The sequence below is a fragment of the Furipterus horrens genome, unplaced genomic scaffold (assembly GCF_987537825.1).
Source record: "Furipterus horrens unplaced genomic scaffold, mFurHor1.1.pri manual_scaffold_8, whole genome shotgun sequence".
Classification (NCBI taxonomy): Eukaryota; Metazoa; Chordata; class Mammalia; order Chiroptera; family Furipteridae; genus Furipterus; species Furipterus horrens.
The window spans coordinates 27,334,753-27,357,748 of NW_028327178.1; the positions used below are offsets into that span (position 1 = coordinate 27,334,753).

Below are 22,996 nucleotides of genomic sequence, written 5' to 3' on the forward strand. Positions count from 1 at the left end.
GTCGGCTGAAAAGCGTGCTTGGGTGCCCTACCATCACATGTATAGTAAAACCCAAATACTGTACCGTGACTCAGTCCCTTATGATCTCGCCCTTATCTGTCTTTATGACCATCTTTTCACTGTGCTTTTGCCACAGTGGCCTCCCTGTACCACAAACACATTGAGCTTTGCAATTTGCTGCAAATTACTTAAAACTCTGACTCCAAAAAACCTCCGCTGCCTTGCGGCATACCTCTTCAGGGGAAAGGCTAAGGGAGTAAACCCCGACAGAAAATCCGGAGCCGGAGTCCCTAAGGCGGTTCGACGTTGTAGTCAACACCGGCAACTCCTGCGGCGCACCTGAAGCCAAGCTGTATTGACTCCGTCTTTCCCTTGGACCCTTCAGCTGCGAAGAGGGGGGGGGGGGGGGGTCTGCTGCATAGGCAACAGCAGACCCTCCATATCACCCTGCCCAGGCTCTGTAGCTTCAGCTTCACTGGAGAGGACACTCCAGCGTCATCGTAAGATGTCGATTTAACACGGGAGGAGACAGATACCGTGTCACTCCCGAGTCGGACTGCACAGCCATTCTCGGCGGTGCAGATAGACTCTTAAGAAGCTACACCATCTCTCTCGAGACGGACGGCTGCCGACGACGACGACGACGACGACTTAACTCTAAATCGATCTCCCTCATTTCATTAACATCTCTGATTAAATATCACCACCTCAGAGAAGCCTTCCCTGATTACATATATAACCCTTCCTTTATCCTTATGGCTTTTATCACTACTTAAAATTACATACTTATTTGGTTGCTTTTTAAATTTGTCTCTCTTTTCTGTAATGGAAGTCCATGAGTATAGGAACTTTGACTTGTTCTCCCCTGTATTTCCCAGGGCCTAAAACAGTAAATGAGACATGAAACACTATGATGTGGTTGGGAGAAGTGATAAATTTTAGAAATGAAGTTATAGAGTGGGAAAAGGAGAGAGCTAATCCAGACCACCTATATCCTAGCTCTTAATCCTTATCCAGACTTTTACTGTTACTTCTTATACTCCTGAGTTTAGTCAGGTAGGTCTTGCTGTTTTATAGGCTTACTTCTTTATTCTCTTTATAAATCCAGGGATTTTTCTATAAATAAGTTGTTTTCTTCTGGTTAGTGTTTAAACTACTCAAGTCAAGCCAACTAAATTTCCAGTAAACTGTCAGTTGAATTTAAAACCCTGAATAATTAAATGACTATAAACATTTTAAATTCCATTTATACTTTTAATATGTTCTAGTACACATTTCAGATGTTTGGCAAACTGGTAACACTTTAAGGCAAAACCTATCAAAGGAATTAACTGATAATTAAACGTATAGTGAACCTAGTCTCCCGTTAAACATTCCCTTTATAAAATCAAACCTCATAATTTCAAGTTAATAATCACAATTTGAAAGTCAATTATATTTTTAATTTTTTACATTTGTATTTTGTTTTGAAAAGAAAATATGTTAAGAGGATTTTCTAAAATGAGGTAACTGAAGTCAGTGGTAGGTGTATGGTAAGCAAACTCCCAAAATCTCCTTCCTAAAAGATACAAAATAATATCATGACCGCCACATTTCTGTCCAAAACTAAACATTTAAAAATCCTCAACTAAATACTATGAAACCGAATTCACCAACATTCAAAAGATTACCAAGTGTAATTGAGCCCAGAAATTTGCATTTTGTTGAATATATGAAAATCAATTAATGTGATGTACCTTATTAACAGAATAAAGGACAAAAACCACATAATCATGTCACTAGTTATAGAGAATGCACTTGACAAAATCCAACACTTTCAGAATTTAAAAAAAAAACACTCAAACTAGAAAAAAGATATAGAATATAAATCAAACTTCCTCAACCTGATAATGGGCATCTGTGAAAAATCCACAACTAACACCATACTTAAATGGTGAAAACTTGGATGCTTTCCCATTAAGATCAAGAACAAGACATGTTTTGGGGACTCCCAAGACCACACCAAGTTTCATGGTTCAGTAGGAGGACTACAGGACTTGGGAGATGGTCATGCTGTGAGGCGTTACAGCATGTTAGGAAGTCAGGAAAAGCAGGTGCAAGTTGTCAAGAGTCCTCTCAGTGAAATCACATGGGACACACTCAATTTCTCCAGCAACGCGACAACATTACTGCAATGTCTACTAGGGAAGCTCACCTGCACTTAGGATTCCAGACCTTTTATTGTAAATCAGTCACTTAGACACCTTCTACTTAGTATGTGCCAAATTCCAGACTCCCAGAAAGAAAGCAGGTGTCCAGAATAAATGATATTTTTGCACTAACATTTAGGCACAGTGAGCCATTCCTACCACGGAACAGTGGGAACCCTCCCAAAATCCAAGCTCCCTGATACCAGCCCAGGGTCAACCTTACAAGTAGGCCTTTCTAAAGATTATAACGTGAGGCCTGCTATCTTTACTTGCTGCTTTACAGTAAGAATTCCCCTCTTACCACTTCTGTTCAGCATTGTATTGGACAATCTAGTGAGGGCAATTAGCCAAGAAAACAGACATACAAATTGGAACGAAGGAAGTAAACTAGCACTATGTGCAGATGATATGGTCTTGCATATTTTAAGAAATCCTAAGAAATTCACAAAAACAAATGGACAAAAATGGTCTGACTCTGTGGCTACAATTTAAGTCCCGGAAATACCCACCTTTTCTGATCTGAGCACACTTACCTGTCTATTGTAGCAATGTGGGAGGGCAGGCTGATTGTAATTCTAAGACTCTCTTTATCCTTTTCCAGAATCATCCCCAGGTGTGACGGAGGTTACCATCATAGAAAAGCCACCTGCTGAACGTCATATGATTTCTTCATGGGAACAAGTAAGTGTTGCCCTGGTCAGGTCACCTTCCAACAGAGGGCGGTCAATTTAAGTGCCCCTAAGAAGGAAAGCTAAGGGCAGGAAACCTAGGCTTATGTCAGTCCACAGCTGCCTTCAAGGTTGAATTCACCCTTCTCTCTCTTCCTGTTCAGGACACTTAACGCTCTGTCCCATGCCATGCCATTTCCCTAGCAAGGATCATCTCCTGTGAACCTGTCATATGGAGGTAGCAGGATAGTCAAAGTTGTATACAACAAAACTAAAAATCAAGCAAGGAAAGGACAAATTGAATGTTAATAAGCAATGTTGGGCAGAACATGGTTAAGTGTTGCAGAGAAGCACTAAACAGATTGATAGCTAGTGTTTCCCAACCCTCCTCTGAACTTTCATCCAGTTATTCAACATAAGTTTTAAACTTTTTAAATGGGCCAGGCATTTCCCTTGGTGTTGAGTCCCAGGGAATCAGTGAATCAAAAAAGGGCACAGAGTCTTACCTCTTTACATTACTGTCTAAGATGTAGTGTAATCATTGCCAGTATCATTACAAAGCAGACTGAGTACTGTGAAAGAGCGGTGAAGGGAGCATTGTCAGGAGGCCTGACTTAGTCCAGAGGGTGAGAAAAGTTTTCCTCAAAGAAGTTATGAAAAGTTGTTAACCAGGCAGATGAGATGTGGAAGAAGGGGCTCCCAACCTGTATGAAGGCTTCGAGATGGGAAGGGTTACATTTTCTAAGAGCATAAAAAAGGTCCATGTGGCTGGAGCATAGGAGAGCAAGGGAAGGAGGTTGACAAGGACCTGGACATGTAAAACTTCTTAGACCATCAGGAGTTTGCTCTTTATCTTGGGCATAAAGGGGAGCCATTGAAATGTTATAAGTTGGGTACTGGAAACTCAGATCTCTGCTTTGGAAAAATCATTGTGTCTAAATAGCATCCCATTTATTGTGTCTAAATAGCAGCACATGGATTTGACTAAGGAGCTAGAAATCACCCAGTTATATAACGAGTGCCTGCTAACTCATATCATATACGTTATTTCATTTAATCCTCATAATAACCCTGTAAGGTAGGTATTGATATCTGTGTTATAGATGAAAAAAACTGAGGCTCAGAGAGGTTAAGGAGTTTGTCCTGGGCTATATATGATAGCTACCAAGTGGCAGAGCCTGAATTTGACCTCTCTTTGTCACCTATCTGTTCTGCGCTGCCAGACTGCTCCTGTACCAGTGGACAGCACTGTGGCAGTCCTGTGCTCAGCAGCCATGCAGGCGACAGTTAGATGGGTTTATTGCATGTGTGCGTGTTTGGTCCTTGCAAGCAGGGCTCACTCACCCTCCCTGTGCTTGAGCCAGCAGCAGCTTTTCTGGCAGCTCAGTAACTGGTAGGTGATGTTTCTCTGCATGACCTCAGCTCAGTAGCTCCCCAGCTTTTCTCATGGGCTTCCTCAGCTCCCACACCCATTTCTGCTCACAACCAATAATAGAAAAGGGATTCCAAAACAGTGTGTCTGTTGAACTCTTACTGGCTGGTCAGTCAGCCTGCTCCTGGCGAGGCTGTGGCTGTTCCAGCCTGGCCTGCTGACATGGTTTGTGGTGTCCGTCCCCATCCTTTACCCGCCTCGTCAGCCCTTCAGAGAAAACTGCCTTGGGGGTTCTGTGTGCTGAAGACGAGACTCCTGGCTTGGAAACTCAAGTTCATAGACTGGGGTGGGAGGATGAGAGGACAGAGATGCCTTGTCTGGGGTGGAACACCATTAAGGCTATGTCATATTGTGTCACTTATGTATTGAAATAATTTCTGAGGCATATTTCTAAGTGTGTTTTATGCCAGATATTCCCCAGAACTCTAAGATGACTATACCCATCCGTTCCACTATTTCTCATTATTCTGTAGTTTAATGATCTGGAGCATGCCTTCTATGGCTGCTTTTCAGGGCTAGAGTCTGCATCTGATATCATTGGGATCTAATCTGCCTCCTGGACAGTGCAACTTGATTGGGACTGACATTTAGGATAAACTGACATTTAAGAGAATACAGTTCTAAAGCTGGATAAATAGCCATCGGAGAGATGAAAGAATTAAAGAGTAAGCATGAAAGAAAAAGATTTTTAACTTACCGAGATAGCCAACGAACATTTTCTTCAGACATACTTGTGGGAATTTCTGTGAAAGCACCTGGCCCAATGAGACACGTTGATTTGGAATATTCCATTGAGTCTTTTACTTGAGATACCTCAGACCTAAATACAGTAAAATATGCCATACTAAAATATAAACAGTATTAGAATCAGTAACATAAAAATTCACTTGAGCAGTTGGTGTGTTTGAGCTTTTTGAAGGCCTGTGGGGTGCTTCAAAGCTAATGTATGAATGCAGATGGTAGAAGGAGTTTGAAATGCGTACTTTTAAGGCTCAGTTTTTATTTAACTAAACAAAGCATGGTCACCATAGAAAATTTGGAAACTACATAAAGGGATTAAAAAGATGAATTCTTCTAGGTTTTGCCACTTAGAACCACTGTCAGGGTAATCTTAGTTGTGGATAGACATCCTAAGAGCCCACGAGTGGGAAGTAATCCATAGACTCCTTGAACTGTGTGTCAGATTTATGAAGTATATACATTTTTCTACAGAAAGATTTCTTCAGATTCTGAAAGGGGTTCATAACCCCCAAAAGCTTAACAGCAGATTTTTGTATAATTTTTTTCATTCAAAACAGATATGATACTCAATGTGCTATTTGAGTACCTATTTTTGTCACTTAAGCAATGGAGGGCAGAAGTTTTGAGCTGGTCTGAAACACCCCCGCTCCCGTTCCTCACACAGAGGGTTACTGAGGAACACGTTTCCACAGGAGAAAGCGTGGCAGGGCTCTCAGCTTGTGCCTGCTCCTGAAAGCATCTGTACCAGAGGAGCAGGGGGTCCCAAGAGGCTGGCAAGGTCTACTTCTCTAGGGGACTGAGCCAGTGCACACCCGCCATGTGGCACAGCTGTTCTCCACAGCTGCATAAATACAGCCAAATAACATTGCCCCCCTCACCCCCTCCTAAGAAGAGGCCACTGCCTCCGTTCTGCCCCTTTGGGCAAATGCAGCCCTCAACACCATTGAGATGAGCTGTTGTGGAGGCACTGATGGGAGGAAACCAGAGTCCAGTCTTATGCCTGTCCTAAGCCCTTGGCTAAATAATGTAACTTTTCTGGGTCTCATGTTCATTGTCTATAAAATAAGTGGTTTGAAATCAATTTTATTGAAGGACTCATCCAGTTCTAATATTTTATGACTCTTTGGTGCAAATGCAGGAAGAAAAGGTTGAAACTAAAACCTGTATCTTTTAAGGGCAGAGGAAAAAGTGAAAAATCTCTTTCTCTTAATGTATTTTACCCTTCTTTGTTCTTTAAAAAACAGTTTCAGTCTGCATGGTTTTGTGCAGCTGTGATTCATGTTCACCGTGCCTGCTACCTGCCTTTTGTAATGATGGTTGTTAGTAAGACATAATGCCTACCCTGAGCTTTTCATCCTTTGGGCACCGTGAAAGCATCTGCCTCTTAATTCTCCCAGCATTCTGATGTCAGAAGAGTCCTGTTATTATTAGGCATTTCAGTGACATTTTATAGTTGGAGTGCTGTACAATCCTTGATTGGTTACACTTTCCAATTCCCAGATAAAAATTCAATTTCAATTTGCCAATGGTGAAACTGTGGCCCACAGAAACCGAATGATTTGGCAAAATATCCCCTCTCCTTTTAGCCTCTCTTTTTCTAATCTACACAGAGTGCATTCTGAACCTTCTTACAGATGTGTCCGTCACGTGCCCCTGCTGTGACTTCACCCTAAGCATCCCTGTGGGAGACAGCAGCCTGCAGCACCTTGTCACTAGGAAGTCCCTCAGCTGGTGCTCCCACTCTGCCCTGGTGGCTCATCTGTGTTCCTCACAGACTAGTCCCTGTCTCTCCAGCGCCTCACTTCTTCCCTCTACACTGGCAGCTCCTCTAGAGCAGTGGTTCTCAACCTTCCTAATGCCGCGACCCTTTAATACAGTTCCTCATGTTGTGGTGACCCCCAACCATAAAATTATTTTCATTGCTACTTCATAACTGTAATTTTGCTACTGTTATGAATCATAATGTAAATATCTGATATGCAGGATGTATTTTCATTGTTACAAATTGAACATAATTAAAGTATAGTGATTAATCACAAAAACAATATGTAATTATATACGTGTTTTCCGATGGTCTTAAGTGACCCCTGTGAAAGGGTCATTCGACCCCCAAAGGGGTCGCGACCCACAGGTTGAGAACTGCTGCTCTAGAGGGTCTTTCCTGTCTTTTTATAAAAACAAAAAACTTCAACCTTATCTCTCCCTCTAACTACCTGGCCATTTGTTCCTTTCACAGCCACACATGTAGAGACATGGTCTAAGTGAGGGGACAGCAAATGATTTCCTTCTCTCTGCCATTGTAGCACTGGAAGTAGCCATGGACAGTCTGGGAATGCATGGGCGTGGCTGGGCTCCAGTAAACATTATTTACAAAAGCACGTGGCAGGGCACAGATGTCCTGTGGGCCGTAGTTTTCTAACCCTGGTCTAAATTACTGCCCCCTTTCTTCGCTTCACAGTTACCCATCATCCTTCTATAGCCCTCTTTTTCTACCACCTCTCTGTAGATACCACTCTGTCAACAGTCATTGCTAAATGACCTCTTCATTGCTCTAGCCATCTTCCTCTCACTTAACATCTCTGCTGTGTTCTCACTGTCAACCAACCCCTTCTGCACCTAGCTCTTTCCTCACTTGGATTCTGTAGCTTCATGCTCTTGGGTTCTTCTCTTCTCTGTTCCTTCCTGGTTGTCTCTGCCCCTACAGCTCCACAACACTTACCTCTTACATATCTGTCTCTGTATAAATAGGAATATGTTTGGCTCAAAGAAATATAATAATAAACTAAGATAGTTTAAGGAAATGGGAATTACTGTTTCTTGCATAACAAGACCTAAGGCGGATAGTAGCAGTTGGGTCAACAGCCCTCACAATGTCAAGCCATTGTCTCTAATTCTTCAGCTTTTTCCTCTATGGTGGCCAATGACTGCTGTGGTCCCACCTGTCACCTCCAAGTTCAAGGCAGGAAGAAGAAGAGTTTACATTTTAATGTCCAGCACTAGTTGCAGAGGAGATTTTAAAAAGAATTATTAAACTGGGCACATTCCGTCTCAAGCAAAGTTTGGGTTCCGCCCAGGAGGAAGGAGAAAAAGACGGATTTGAACAGCAGCCCCTGTGTCTGCCACAGTGTCCTCTGCACCTTGCCTCATTGCTGTTTTTAGTGCCCTGCATGGTGTTTCTTCTGTAACAGACAATAAATGTTGGATGAATGAGTGAATTGGATAAAACGTTTTCCAAGGTCACTCAGCTTCTTTTCTATAAGCAGTCCTCAATTTCAGTCTGGAGAATAATACCACAGCCACCATCACTGAAGCAAGGAGGCTGCAGGTCCAAAGCCTCCCCCCCCGCCCCCCCCCCACCCCCCTTATAGAATTCTGATGACTCATTAAGCTGGGGGCACTGCTGTTTTGAAGTTTGTCTTGGCTGACATCTGCCATCTAGAGAGTTTCACAAGACACGTGGTGCCCCACACAGAGTGATACTGATATATTTTTCCCCATGCATTTTTAGAGGGAGACTGAAGGTTTGAGGAAGAGTATGCTGCCTCTCCTCTGAGTCTTAAGCAACTCCGCCTTGTCCCCAAACTGTCCTGGAAAAGTTCCAGTTAACCATGCCTTCCTCCTCTCCTCAGGAGGGAGTTCAAGAACATATTTGAGGATTCTCCTGGTATCTCATCCGATCCCTCCACAGCCCATACAGCTTTCTACCGCTACATGGGCCATCCTCCCCGAATTTTGATAGATGCACTTGTCGTCGTTGCCCCATGTTTCCAATCAGGTTTTAGTGCCCCTCCTTGATGGGCATCCCGGGCAACTCTTCCTCAGGCTCTCCGTGAGCCTGCCCAGTGTGGACAAGCACCTATGAAACATTAATTTTCGTGCCATGGCCCCTTTGCCAGCCTGATCCTGCATCTGCTGCCCAGCCCTCTCCCCTGGAAAAGCGGGGAAGGTGATCAGGAGGCTGCAGGTGGCCTGAGCCCTTCGCTCAAGGTTCAGGCCGTGCTCAGGAGGCCCTTTTGGGAATCAAGCTGACAGCTCGCAAAACATTCAGCAGGTCCTTCAACTGATGAAGCAGTAATACAGTTGCTAGTGTAGTTTAGAGAAACTATTGTAGATAGCCTACTCTTGAGAAGAAAAAAGGAGAAAATTGGGAATTATATGACAGAATCATCATCATCAGGGTATACGGATTGCAATACCACGTCAACATCAGACTTTTTTCAAACACTGGTGAGCACTACTCTCCCTTCCGTGATTTCTCCCTAAGTCGTCTCTCATTCCTATAACCTCTCTTCCATTCTCTCTGCAAGTTGCCGTCTTCCTTTCTTTTTTCACACCCACAAAAAATAAAGACTGAGCATGAACCTGGCAGGGAGACATCCTCTGAAGTGGGCAGATTGCTTCCTAGAGAAGAGCAGTCTTTTCCCAGATTGGACAGAAGTTAAAATGCCGGCAACTCTTGAGTCACTGGCCAGGGCGGAGGAGCAACCGAAAAGCGTCCCCTGAAAGCTACATTCAGAAGGCAGGGCCTGAAGTGCACTGCAGGACCAGTCACGTCTCACAGCCAGGCAGTAAGGTCTGTGGCAAGGAGGCGGCAAAGCCAGAGCGCCAGTGATTTATATGGAAACAGTGCAGGCTTAATGTGTTTTTGTTTTATATTAGTATTTGAAATGTATTAAATATTAGATTTCACTAATTTGTTTTCTGTATTTATGATCCAAATAATTTTTTTTAATTCTGGCACAAAATAATGCCAAAATTTTTTTTCTTCAGCGAAATCAATGACATAAATAAATATTACAACCACTGATCTCATGCGATCCAGGTTAGGAAAAGTTCATAGACAGGCATTTCTTTTTGTCCACCACTAGATGGCACTAGTGACCAAAATCTCAGAGTGGATGCTGGCCTTTTGAGGTGAGGGAAGGAGCAAGAACTTTGTCAGAACACAGGTAACTGTAGGCTTCCTGTGCTTGGGTCTAGGGGAGGGAGGAAGGCGTTCTGCATGCACACTCTTCTTCTCTGAAAGCACAGAGGATGTGCCAAACAGGAGGCACTAGGAGCAAGCCCTGAAGTCCAAATAATATACTAAGTAGGAAAATACAGGGTGGGGCAAAAATAGGTTTAGTTTTTTTCTATGGAAAATAATACAATAATTAATAAATAATAATACAAGAAGGAACTCTGTGTTTCACATACTCACAACTGTAAACCTGCTTTTGCCCTACCCTGTATGTTAGCTCAAGGATTCACAGAATCAGGTGGGTTCTGTGATATTGACAGGTAGATATTGGAGAAAGGTGTAACAAAAAATGATCGGAATGCATATCTCAGTTCCTTCAAGAAAATGAAAAATCCCATTCATTAAAGCAATTGCTGTTCATTTAATAATACAAAAGCACTGCTTAAAATCATCTGCGAGCTTAAAATTTGCTTCTCACTTATGGTTCTTGAAGACGCTATGCTCTAAAATCATAATTACCTAGTCTTCTCTCTTTCTGCCACGGTTACACGCTTTCCCACCTCCAGTATCTTGTAGACTCAGTCAGAGATTATTCTTGAAACTGCATCCACAGAGTTTAAGTGACACTCAAGGTCACTCAGCTAGTGGCAGAATTGGGAAGTAAATTCAAATCATCCTGCTACACTTAATTTTCCCACACGTTGGGTACCTGGAACAAACTGACAGTATGACCTAAAGCAGACCTGACACAACAGTGTTCAGTATGTCATCTCAGAAGTGTCCAATAAGCTGAAAGCATGGGCAGAGTTACAAACATACTGCCCCTCTGTCCGAATAAACATAACAAGAAGTCAATCTAAGATGCCCAGGAAAGTAATTACAGAAACAAATCATCATCTTGTACTCTCCAGAGGTGTGATTGGCAAGAGATGACTGGTCAGGCATGTGCACAGATAATGAGCTACCTGGAATCTAGGGCATATTCCTAGTACCTCTGAAAGGATACTAAGCTCTCTCTCTCCACCACCTGTTTGGATCATATGCTGTCCATATGAAATATTTGTTTATATCCTGTTGTACTTAAATAATTTTCAAGGAACTTTCATATTGTTTTCCACATCTTCACCAACACTTGTTATATTCTTGTCTTTTTGACAATAGACATTTCGATGGATGTGAGGTGCTATCTCACTGTGGTTTGATTTGCATTTCCATGATTAGTGATGTTGAGCACCTTTTTATGTACCTGTTGGCCATTTGTATGGCTTCTTTAGGAAAACATCTACTGAGTTTCTCTATTTTTTAATAATCACTTATTTTCTATTGAGTTATATGAATTCTTTATATGTTGGTTATTATACATTGGAAAGAATATTCTGTATATGTTGGATATCAATCCTTTATCAGATGTATGAATTCTGAATATTTTCTCCTATAGATTGTCTTTTCATTTTGTTGATGCTTTTCTTTACCGAAACTTTATAGTTTGTTTTTTTTCTTTTCTTTTTTTTTTTTTTCTTCTTTTCTTGATTGTCTTTGTTTTTGATGTAAAATCCAGAAAACCATTTTCAAGACCAATGTCAAGGAGCTTATTATCCTCTTTGTTTCCTTCTAGGAATTTTATGGTTTCAGGTCTTACATTCAAGTCTTTGACAGATTTTCTGTTTCTTCATGATTTAGTTTTGGCAGGTTTTGTTTCTTGGAATTTATCCGTTACTTCTAGGTTATCCAGTATGTTAGTATATAATTGTTTATAGTGGTCTCTTAAGAGCTTTTGTCTTTCTGTAGTATCAGTTGTAATGTCTCCTCTTTAATTTCTGATTTTATTTCAGTATCTATTTTTCTCCGTGAGACTAACTAAAGGTTTGTCTCCTTTATCTTTTCAGAAAAGCAGCTCTTAGTTCTAATTGATCTTTTCTGTTATCTCTTTAGTCTCTCTTTCAGCTATTTCCACTCTGATCTTTCGTATTTTCTTCCTTCTACTAATTTTGGGCTTAGTTGGTTCCTTTTTTAGTTCCTTGGGGTATAAATTTAGGTTGTTTGAGAACTTCCTTATTTCTTGATGTAGGCATTTATCACTGTGAAACTCCTCTTAGGACTGCTTTTGCAGCATCCCATAAGTTTTGATAGATTATATTTAGACTTTCATTTGTTGCAAGACTTATTTTATTTCTCTTTTGATTTCTTTGACCCAATAGTTGTTCAGTAGCATATTGTTCAGTCATATATTTGTGAATTTTCTGTTTTCTTTTAGTAATTGATTTCTAGTCTTATACCGCTGTGGCCCAAAATGATGCTTGAAATGATTTCAGTCTTAAGTTTATTGATAATTGTGTTGTGGCCTAATGTGTCTAATGTGTGATCTATCCTGAAGAATATTCCATGTACACTTTAGGAGAATGTATATTCTGCTAACTTTCGATGGCATGTTCTGTTAATATCTGTTAAGTCCATGTGACCTAATGTGTCATTTAAGTTCAACGTTTCCTTAATGATTTTCTTCCTGGATGTTCTATCATTGATGAAAGTGGAAAACTGAAGTTCCCTACTATAATTGTATAGCTTTCTATTTCTCCCTTTAGGTCTGTTAATATTTCCTTTATATATTTAGGTGCTCCTATGTTAGATGAGTAATTATTTATAAATTGTTATAACCTCTTGTTGGATTGGCCCCTTTATCATTATTTAATGACTTTCTTTGTTTTTTATTAGTCTTTGTCTTAAAGTTTATTTTGACTTATATAACTACCTAACTTTCCTTTGATTTCCATTTGAATAGAATATCTTTTTCCATCCCTTCACTTTCAGCTGTGTGTGTCCTTACATCTGAGGTGAGTGTCTTGTAGACAGCATATAGTCAGGTCTCGTGCAATTTTTTCAGCCACTTTTTGTCTTTTGGAGAATTTAGTCCATTTATATTTAAAGAAATTATTGACATGTTTAAAGAAATTGATTTATATAGACTTATTGCCATTTTGTTCATTGATCTCTGGCTGTTTTGTAATTCCTTTGTTCCTTTCTTGTTCTCTTACTCTCTTCCTTTGTGATTTGATTACCTCCTGTAGTGGTATGCTTAGATTGCTTTCTCTTTATTCTTTATATATCTACTATAGGTTTTTGTTTTGTGGGGATCATGAGGTTTACATAAAACAATTTATAAGTCTATTTTAAGTTGATACTAACTTAAGTTTGAATGCATTCTAAAGTTCTACATTTTTATTTTTACACTCCTTTCCTGCCACACATTAAAAAAAGATATCACAATTTATATCTCTTTATCATGGGTAGCCATTAAAAAATTATTGTGGATTATAGTTATTTTCACTACTTTTGTTTTTCAACATTTATAAGTGATCAACCCACCACTATGACATTATTCTTAATTTAACCATAAATTTAACCTTGCCTGTGAGATTTATACTTTCATATGTTTCCTGTTACTAATTAGTTGCCTTTTATTTCAGCCTAAAGAAGTCTCTTTAACATTTCTCATAAAGCTGGTCTAGTGGCGATGAATACCTTCAGCTTTTGCTTGTTTGGAAAGCTTTTATTTCTCCTTCATTTCTGAAGGACAACTTTGCCAGGTAGAGTATTCTTGGTTGGCTTTTTTTTCTTTCAGTACTTGGAATATATTGTGTCATTCTCTTCTGGCCTGTCAAGTTTCTGCCTAAAACGCTCCTGATGGTCGTATGTGGGTTTCCTTATTTGTAACAAGCTGTTTTTTCCTTTGCTGCTTTTAAGATTTTCTCCTTATCTTTAACTTTTTACCATTTAATTATAATGTCTTCAGATCCATCTTTTTTTGAAATTCTGAGCTTCCAGTATTGAATGTCTGTTTCTTTACCCTGGTTAGAGAAGTTATCAGTCATTATTTCTTCAGATAAGCTTTCTGCCCCTTGTCTCTTCTTCTAGGACACCTATGATACAAAAGGGTCTGCTTTATGTCCCATAAGTTTCTTAAGCTTTCTTTACTGTTTTTCATTCTTTTTTCTTTTGGCTTATCTGACTAGATGACTTTCATTACCCTGTCTTCTAGTTTGCTAATCCTTTCTTCTGCTTAATCTAGTCTGATGTTGAAACCCTTTAGAATTTTTTCATTTTGCTTATTGTATTCTATACCTCTGTGATTTCTGTTTGGTACTAATATTGCATTTGTTGAAATTTTCATTTTGTTCATGTATTGTTCTCCTGAACTCAGCATCTTTATGACCATTATTTTGAGTTCCTTATTAGGAACTCTGTTTCATTAAGGTCTTTTCCTGGGGTTTTACTTTGTTCTTTCATTTGGAATCTATTCCCCTAATTCTTCATTTTGTTTTTGACTCTCTGTGTTGGTTTTGTGCATTAGATAAAACAGCTACCTCTTCCAGTCTTGAAGGAGTGGCCTCATGTAAGAGGTGAACCTTATATTTCAACCCTGTCCTAGCTTTTGGTTCCCTTGCAGATGTTTATGGTTGTCCAGCCTACTTTGTGCTTAGTGGCTCCCAGTGGTTGAGGGTGGGCCAAAACCTATCAGTGTCCCCAAGGGGAGGATTTCAGTGAGTATCTAGATGCAGCTGAATGAAAGCTACTTTTACAGTATGCAAATACTTTGTAAATACACTTTCAGGGTAATACTGGGAGATAGGTTTTGCTGTCCATTTCCTCTGCACCAAGCCCCAAGGGGATAACCAGTTAAGAACTGTTTCGTTGTTTGCTATGATCCCATTGACCATGTGAACACCAGCCCTTCTGGCCACCAGAGCCAGGCTGTCAATGGATGTGACCTCTGGACAGCTGGACAGCACACAAAAGCTGGCACACCATCTGTGTACACATCTCCATTCACAGAGATACCAGTGACCTGGGGTGGGGCAGAGGGAGAGTGTGAATAGGGCATCTGCTGTCCTTCCCATCTCTGAAGAGGATTGCAGCTGGCCCCTACATGTTAAATTATAAGACTGCCCCTCAGGCTGTGTCATTTAAGATCTGTAGATAGGCCTCTTTTAAGGAATGACTGAGAATTTCATTCGCCCTGCCTCTGAGCTATGCCTAGTTAAGAATTGTTTCTCTGTTTGTTACAGTCCTGTGAGGACCCAGAAATATAAGCCTGGCTGGCCACCTGCACCAGTCAATCAAGGGGTGTGCTCCCTGAGCAGCAGCTGCAAAAGGCTGGGTATCAGACATGCACAGGCTGCTTTCCCAGAGATACCTGCAACCTGGAGTGAGGCGGAGGAGAGCATGAAAATATCGCCTGCTGGCCTCCCCAATCTCTGGATAGTATTGCAGTGGCATCTAAATTAGAAGCCTGTTCCTCTGGCAGAAACATCTAAATAAGCAAATAGGCCTCTTTCCCACAACACTTCTGATTCCAGTCTACTCTGCACAGGGCCCTGGGAGGGTAGCCATGTGAGTCAGTGTGAGTCCCCTACCAGCTGTCTGTTAGGACACTATAGCCTTGTGAGTCTCTGGGACCCAAGCCCCACTGACTTTCAGAGCTAGGTGTTTTGGGGGATCCATTTCTCAGGTTGAAACCCTTTAGAATTTTTTCATTTTGCTTATTGTATTCTATACCTCTGTGATTTCTGTTTGGTACTAATTTCTGAGGTGGAAGTCTTAAAATTTGGGGTGTCAGATGTGGGATCCAAACTCCTTGCCTATCAGGAAGAATCTGGGAGTTGTGAGTTCCCCTCTTGCTGTGTCACCCGACCAGGGGTGGGTTTTAGGGCAAGTTTGTGTTCAGCCTTTCCTGCCTATTTCAAAGTGAGTCTGTTCTGTTTGCCTGACATGTAGGGGTCATTCAGCTGGTTTCTGGATTTCTTTCCAAGGGAATTGTTCAGCGTGTAGCTGTAGATTTGGGTGTGTATGGGAGAAAGTGAGCTGAGGAGCCTCCCGTGTTGCCATTTTGACCCTGAACTCTCTAACAAAGTATTGGAGATAATTGTCACAGTCTTCCTAGTTGGGGGCTCTGAAACATGGTAAATAGTGTCCCCAGCTGCTTTGAGGAATAGTCCTGTGCTCTCTTTCCCAGCCCTGACCTGATAGCTGCTTTGTGATTCCAGAAAAATAACTGTGTGCTGCCCGAAGATGTGAAGAATTTTTATCTGATGACCAATGGCTTCCAGATGACATGGAGTGTGAAGCTGGATGGTGAGTCAGCCCCCCTGCTGGAGAGGATCACCTCCCTGCCCAAGAGGTTAAATGAAACAAGTCTGAGGGCCTTTACTTTAGCATCTTTGAATCTGGGTGGTTTTCATGGGTTCTTCTAAAGTACAGTATCCAGAAGCTGTGACCAAAGCTAAAATATGGCGCCATTGATTCACCCCCAACCCCCACATCAGAGTCTAGCTAGTACTTAACTGGAAGCTTGTTTTAGAGGTTTCCTCTTGAAACAAGGTGGAAGAAAAAATAATCACAACACAAAAATCCTGAGCCACGTCATATGTAAAGCCTCTGCGTACTCCACCTCAGAGAAGCCTCCTCAGGGTGACTGCAGCGACAGCCTCTGGTGGTCATAGGAGGGGCTCCTTCCTCCTCCCCTGCACAGTGGAGACCTCAGGGCCTGGCCCTCAGACCAGAGTCTTTTCTACTCTCGCTTTCATCTCTTCAGCCTAAGTCACCAGCTCCCTCAAGTTCAGTGTGCCTGAGACAGGCTTGTGTGTGGGTTTGGGAACTCAGGCAGCAGCACACCAGAGATTCAGGTACTAACTAGGCATGAAAGGCAGCGCTGCCCGTTTAGGTGAAGACTTGAGTAAACTTTCTTCGCTAGGAAGCCCTGATCTAGCCACTGGAGTCCAGCCCATTCTTGGCACAGACTTCCCTGTCCCCAGGAGGCCTTCATTGCCTCCAGGCTCCAAGCATACCCCCAAGATGTACTTTGGTCCTCGGGAAGCACCCTACACTGTCCATGCAGTCACTGAGAATGCAGACAGTTCTGCTGCATAGTACAGGAACTCTGCAGAACTGACTTCTCTCCTCCGTTGCCTCTGCCTCCTGGGGTGTGTGTGTGTGTGTGTGTGTGTGAGAGAGAGAGAGAGAGAGAGAGAGATTTCCAAAGCCTTCCTGTTTCTCTCACAGATGGCCAGGGGCACTTTTTATAACTTACTGCTGAACATTTAACGTGAACTTTCAGTTTAAAATACTTTCCTCGGTTGTCCTAGAAACCATTCTTGTCTAAAGTGTCAGAGCTCTCCTTTGTAGCATGGCTGTAGGCTTTGGAGTTTAGAGCAACAGAGAGAGGGAACAGAATCTAGACTGTCAGAATCTCCTTTGCCCATATCATGGAAGTAGGTTAGCCGCTTCACAAGCCTGCTTCAGAAAAGAAGTGTTTCATGTAACTTTTATGAATTATTACCAGACCTTCTCTAATTTAATCCTCCCAACTCATCTTCCTATCCTTATCCCCATTACCATACCCATTTTTTTTACTGGGTAGCTAAAGTCAGGGACAGAAAAGCCAGCAGAGGCAGCCTCTAATGTTTACCTCTTTGGTGGTATTTTCTTCTTGGATATTCCATGGTCTGTACACCAGCTGCTTTATTGCCTCAACCATTCCAGTTTTTTAGCAGTCAGATGTCTAAGTCTTTGTGTGCCATCCTGTGTCCAGCATCCTATGTTACAAGGATTCTATAATAAGGGAAGTATGCAGTCTGTGTATTTCTTATTTACACCCTAATCACAGGAGACTGGAACCAAGCAGGAAGCTTGCTGAGTTCTCTCCTTTGAATAAGGAAAAATGAAGTAGAGGGTGAAATACTTTCCATCATGAAAGCTTATCACAAAAAGAGTAGAAAAAGAGGTCAGATATATAATCAAAGCTTTTACTCCTTTGAAAAGAACGTATAACTTTTAATGCAAGGGAAAGAAAAAGCAAAAACATTTCTAAGTCCTTTGTTCTTCCAACAGAACTCCTACCCTAGATTTCCCAGTTCCTTTTGCATATCCCCTTTTTAAATTTTCTTCAGTACTCTGCCCTAACACGTGCCATGGGGACACTTCATCTGTGGCCCCAGTTGCTTTTTTGCATGAAAGGCTGGTGCTTTAGAGCATGTAGTTCATATATTCTCTTCTTTCCACTTTTCTGTCAGATTCCTCAGACCTAGGATCAAACAATAGGTGGGCTTAGGTTACTTAAAGCAGAAGTCCTACTGATAACCATGTTACCTAGGCTGTTACTCCATGTAATTCTTTTTAATGTTCCCATAGAGCATACCATTCCATTGGGCAGCATGGAAATTAACAGTATCACAAAACTGACTCAACTCAACCAGTCTTCCGTGTACTCACTTCCTAATGCACCAACGCTGGCTGATCTGGAGGATGATATACAAGAAGGTACCTGGGGGAACTTCTGCTCTGAGGTAGAAATTGGGCTGCTTGCTTCCCTTTTATAATGTTGAAACCACGGGAAGATGTTGTGGCATTGTAATACATTCCCCCCAAACCCTTCCCAGCTGTGGCTTCTCGGGACCATGGGAGTAAGACACAAAGAGCCTGTATCAGAGGAAACTTCCATGAAGAAGTGCCAGGGTTGGGATCTTTGTTTTGTTTCTAGCACACTCTTCAATGTCTGGAACATGGTAGATGCTTAATGAATACTTGGTAAATGAATGAACATTACAGATTAAGCCTCACTTCATATTTCAATATCAAGAGGTTTCTTGGAACATGGTAGTCTAAATGCAGCTACTTTCCTTCCTCCAAGCTCTTTGCCACTTCTAATTGAAATGGCTAATAATTCAAACATCTACTAAAAGCTTTGAGCAAGTATGAGAAGTGAAGACTTCATCAGTCAGAATTGTGTTTGGCTGCATATAACAGAGACCCAGTTACAATGTCTAAGCTAAATAGTTTACTTGTTCTTAACAAGAACTCTGGAACTAGGATAGTGTAGCTGCTTGAGGGAGTCAATGATAAAGTCTCCCTTTGGCTTCCTGGTGCCCCAGCCTTTGGGATCGTTTTCACCCTCATGTGTGAGGAATGGGGGATCTACCTCCAAGCTTCAGGTCTATGTTCCAGGCAAGAAAAACGGTAAAGGGGGGAAAAAAAAAAAAAACCCATCCTTGGCAGACTCTTTTCCTTCTTAATCGTGAAAGCAGTAGTTCACTCCCAATAGCCACTGCAAGGGAATGTGAGGAGTTACGTTCAGCTGTGAAGTACTGACTGCTTCCTCAAGCACAATTGATGTTTAAATAAGAAAGGGAGGGAGGGGAGGGGAGAGAAGGGCAGAGGAGAGAAAAGGAGAATGAGTATTGAGTAGGCAACTGGCATCTCCAGTCCTAGGCCTTGGGGTGCGCTGAAGTCTAGGCAAGCAGAACTTATGCAAGGCTTTCTCCTCCAACTGGACAAGCTGTTGGACAACAGTAATGAGCTAGGAGTCCAGCAGCTAAGACTGGAAGGTGATGGATGCTGGGAAAAGCCTGTCACTCAGAGATGCGGAGTTCTCAATGGGGGTTGGGGGGGGGAGTCGCACTGACTTCACACATGTGGTTGGGCTAGCCTCTAAAAGACAAGGTTGTTAAATGACTTGGCTGCATCTTCCCTGCCCTTGAGGCTGGAAAGTAGAGAAAGACTAGACACCAGAGAGGACTTCAAAGGGCCTCAGCAAACGAGACGGAGCTGCAGCAGAGACCACATTGCCCTACGTATTCATGTGGATAAAAACCACTTGGCCTTTTGGCACCTGAGTTTATGCGTTTTAGGATAGTCCAACAGCTAGACCTAAGTCTCATTAAGCCCGAGGAAAAAAATATTGACTTTTCTCAGGGACTCAGCAGTCAGAAAACAATAACGAAGAAATATTGGAATACACAACCAGAGAAATAAAACTGCTAAAGGACACAAGTAGAAACCTAAATAAAAAGAGGAATAAGAACACTTAGGAACATTTAAGACAGCACAAAGGCTTCCCATAGAAAAAAAGGTAGAAATTTTGCAATTAAACAACTGACTCAATGAATTGAACACTATAAACGTTGAGATCTGAGTTGTCTGAAAAATGAAGTGCACGAAGTATCTAAAAGCACAGGTGAATAAATTTAAAAGGGGAAAAGTAGTAAGGCAAGAGAAATAGAAAATAGATTCAGGAGACTTTCTATTGGAATTATTAGTGCTTGAGAAAGAGAAAGAAAGAATAGTTGGAAAGGCAGTAAATGAACACTAATAAAAGAAAATTTCTTTGAAGTTTGGAATAGTTCTCCTAGACCCAAATTGAATTCATTAGAAAGCAGACATTTAGGCATTACATGATATGGAGAAAAATTACATGCTTCCAAGTAAAAATAACAAATTACTTGTGAGAGAATAATAACCAGACTTCCACCTGCAACAGTGAAAACTCGAAGGTATTGAAAAAGCATACACAGGTTACTGACAGAGAAGAAGTGGAAATCGGGAGTTGTGAATACACAGACCAAACATACCTCTCAGGTTACAAGGCTTATTTAAGAATGTGTTAAACTTCAGGAACATAAATATTTTTAACCAAAAGACAAATGAAACTGAATGGACACCTCAAGATGTGGACAGAAAGAGGAAAGGAAACAAGGGATTAGTGAATCTCCTCTGAAAGAGAAAGTATGTACGTATGTGTGTACTTAAAATTAAATCAAATTCTGGTCAAGATGACAGAGTAGATAAACACTATGCTTGCCTCCTCCCACAACCACATCAAAACTGCAACTAAATTATAGAACCACCTAAAGACTAGCTGAACGGAAATCCTATAACTAAGGATATAACGAAGCCCCAGCGAACGTGGGGCAGAGATGTGGAACAGGCATGTCCCACACCCACAGTGTGGTGATTAAGGATCAGGCTGGATAGCTCAGCTGCCGAGGGTTCCCCCTGAGGAGCGAGAGGTCACAGCCCCAGACCAGGATCCCCAGCCCAGGGAACCAGTGTGAGGAGGAGGAGGAGGAGGAGGAGGAGAAGGCCCTATAACATCTGGCTGAGAAAACCAGGGAGATTGTCTCCAAGTGAGACAGAGACCCAGGTGCTCCTCTTGAGGGGCCCACAGATGGACTTCCTTGCTCACAAACTCCCTTGCTCTAAGCCACAGCACAGGGGCAGCTGCTGAAAAAAACACCGGAGACTTAGGGGAACCAAATTAACTAGCTTCAGGGCAAGAACCTGAAGGGCAGGGGTCTGGGCAGCTCTCTCCTGGGATGGAAGTGCTGACAGGCACAGCATTCTTTTGTCAAGCCCTCCCCGAAGCCAGTGTGACACAGGTGGGCACTAAGCCTGTGCTCTCCATTAACCTGGCTAACACTGTTCACCCTGCCCTGTGATTCCCTGAGACCGCACCCCCACCCAACCCGCCAGCCCAGCCAAAGCCGCTTCCAGTGGCTTTTCCACAGGAGCCGCCTGAGTGGGCTCATGCTGCAGACCTTCCTAAAACCGCTCAAGGTTCCACAAACCCCAGACTAGCAGCACCTGGCCTCGGCATGCCCCATACCTTGTGCTAAGCAGCTCCAAGCCCAGCACAAGAGGCGACCTGTTTTGACTTGCACTGTAACTCCCATCAGGTGTCCCAAACCTGGCATAAGTGGCAGCCTGTCTTGGCTTGGAACATAGCTGCAACTAAGTGGCCACAGGCTTAGCACATGTGGAGATTGTACAAGGTGTATATAGTGAGGAGCAGGAATCTTAAGAGTTCTGCATATCACACTTGGTTAGGGAAATAATGGTATATTATTTTCAAATAAGGGTAGAGTCATGTGTATCCAATCAAGCAAGCAAACAAACAAGAGGGAAGATAACCACTAAAGGAATTTTCAACACTACATTAAAATTGCTAATCTAATAAGGGGAATGTTAAATCACAAGAGTAAAAATAAGAAAAAGGGGAAGGAAGAAACAACATTATAAAATAAGCATTAAGCGAAATAAAACAGTGCAATAATTATATTAAATATGCTGGGACTGACTTTCTCTTTTGAGAAACAAAGACTGTCAGATTGATATAAAAAGAACAGCTCATCTATGTACTTTTCAGGACCATACTTAACTGATAGAGACTTCCTCTTCGGGTAATAGCAGATAGGTAATTCAGAGCAGCCTTCCTGCTAGAGATAACTGAGATGTCAGGGCAAAATTCAGAGATCATCTTCCTAAAAACATCAAAGAACTAACAAGATGGTGAAGTAGTAGCAGATCAACATCCAGAAGAAAATAGAAATCCAGGGAAGAGGCTCAACATTTGGGGTTGCTTTTCCCTGGGGTACATTGTCCTTATCAAAAGAGATAATGAGGCTACTGAAAAGCTGAGAATTTGACCTGTTTGTGAGACAAGGGGAGTAAAGTGGAGTCCAAGAACTACAAAAGGTGGCACCTGTAAAACCACTGTCCTTTGGGTTGGCATCTACGGTAGATGAGAAAATGAACCAGAGGTAACCACTCTTATGTGGACTGAAGCTCAGGTACAGTGTGTGTCCCAGAAAAGGCTAAATCCGCAAATTGGACTAAATTGATCCCAGATTACTAGTTTCCAGGGGCCTGGCAGAAAGGAACAGAAGCTCATTCTAGATAAATGTTCTAAAATTGATAGTGTTGATGGTTGCACAACTCTAATTATCCTATAAACCATTGAACTGCACACTTGAAATGAGTGAATGTACCGGAGGTAAATTATATTTCAATATAAAGCTCTTCTATTGAAAGGAAATTCAATCTTAAAGGAAGAGAGCATTATTCTAAACCTCAAATTGGTTTTATAAGTGATTTTTCAAAAAATAATTTCTGCTAAATAACCAGGCATATGAAAAAACAGACCATGAAGGAGAACCAGCACAAATGACAGGTAGCAAATCCACTGGTACTCCCAGGGGTAAAATTGTTAGGTACAGACTGTAAAAAAAAATATGCCAATGGGGATAAAACCAAACTAAAATTGTATTGAGGAACTAATAACAGTGACATTGCAATTTTTTCTAAAAGTCAAATACTGACCTTCTGCTTTTGGTCATGGCAGCTACCTTTTATCAGATCAAGACTTATGCCAGTAATATTCTACACTCTGGAAAACATT

General features: G+C 41.7%; 1 protein-coding gene across 1 annotated transcript in view; it reads left to right on the forward strand.

The window, feature by feature from the left end:
• Window positions 1–22,996, forward strand: part of TPGS2 (tubulin polyglutamylase complex subunit 2) — a 29,660-nt gene that overhangs the window by 1,104 nt on the left and 5,560 nt on the right. Inside the window, exons 2-4 of the mRNA XM_090285631.1 lie at window positions 2,791–2,870; window positions 16,032–16,119; window positions 18,175–18,303. Of these exons, the coding sequence (XP_090141757.1) occupies window positions 2,791–2,870; window positions 16,032–16,119; window positions 18,175–18,303 (297 nt within the window). The remainder of the gene's footprint in view (window positions 1–2,790; window positions 2,871–16,031; window positions 16,120–18,174; window positions 18,304–22,996) is intronic.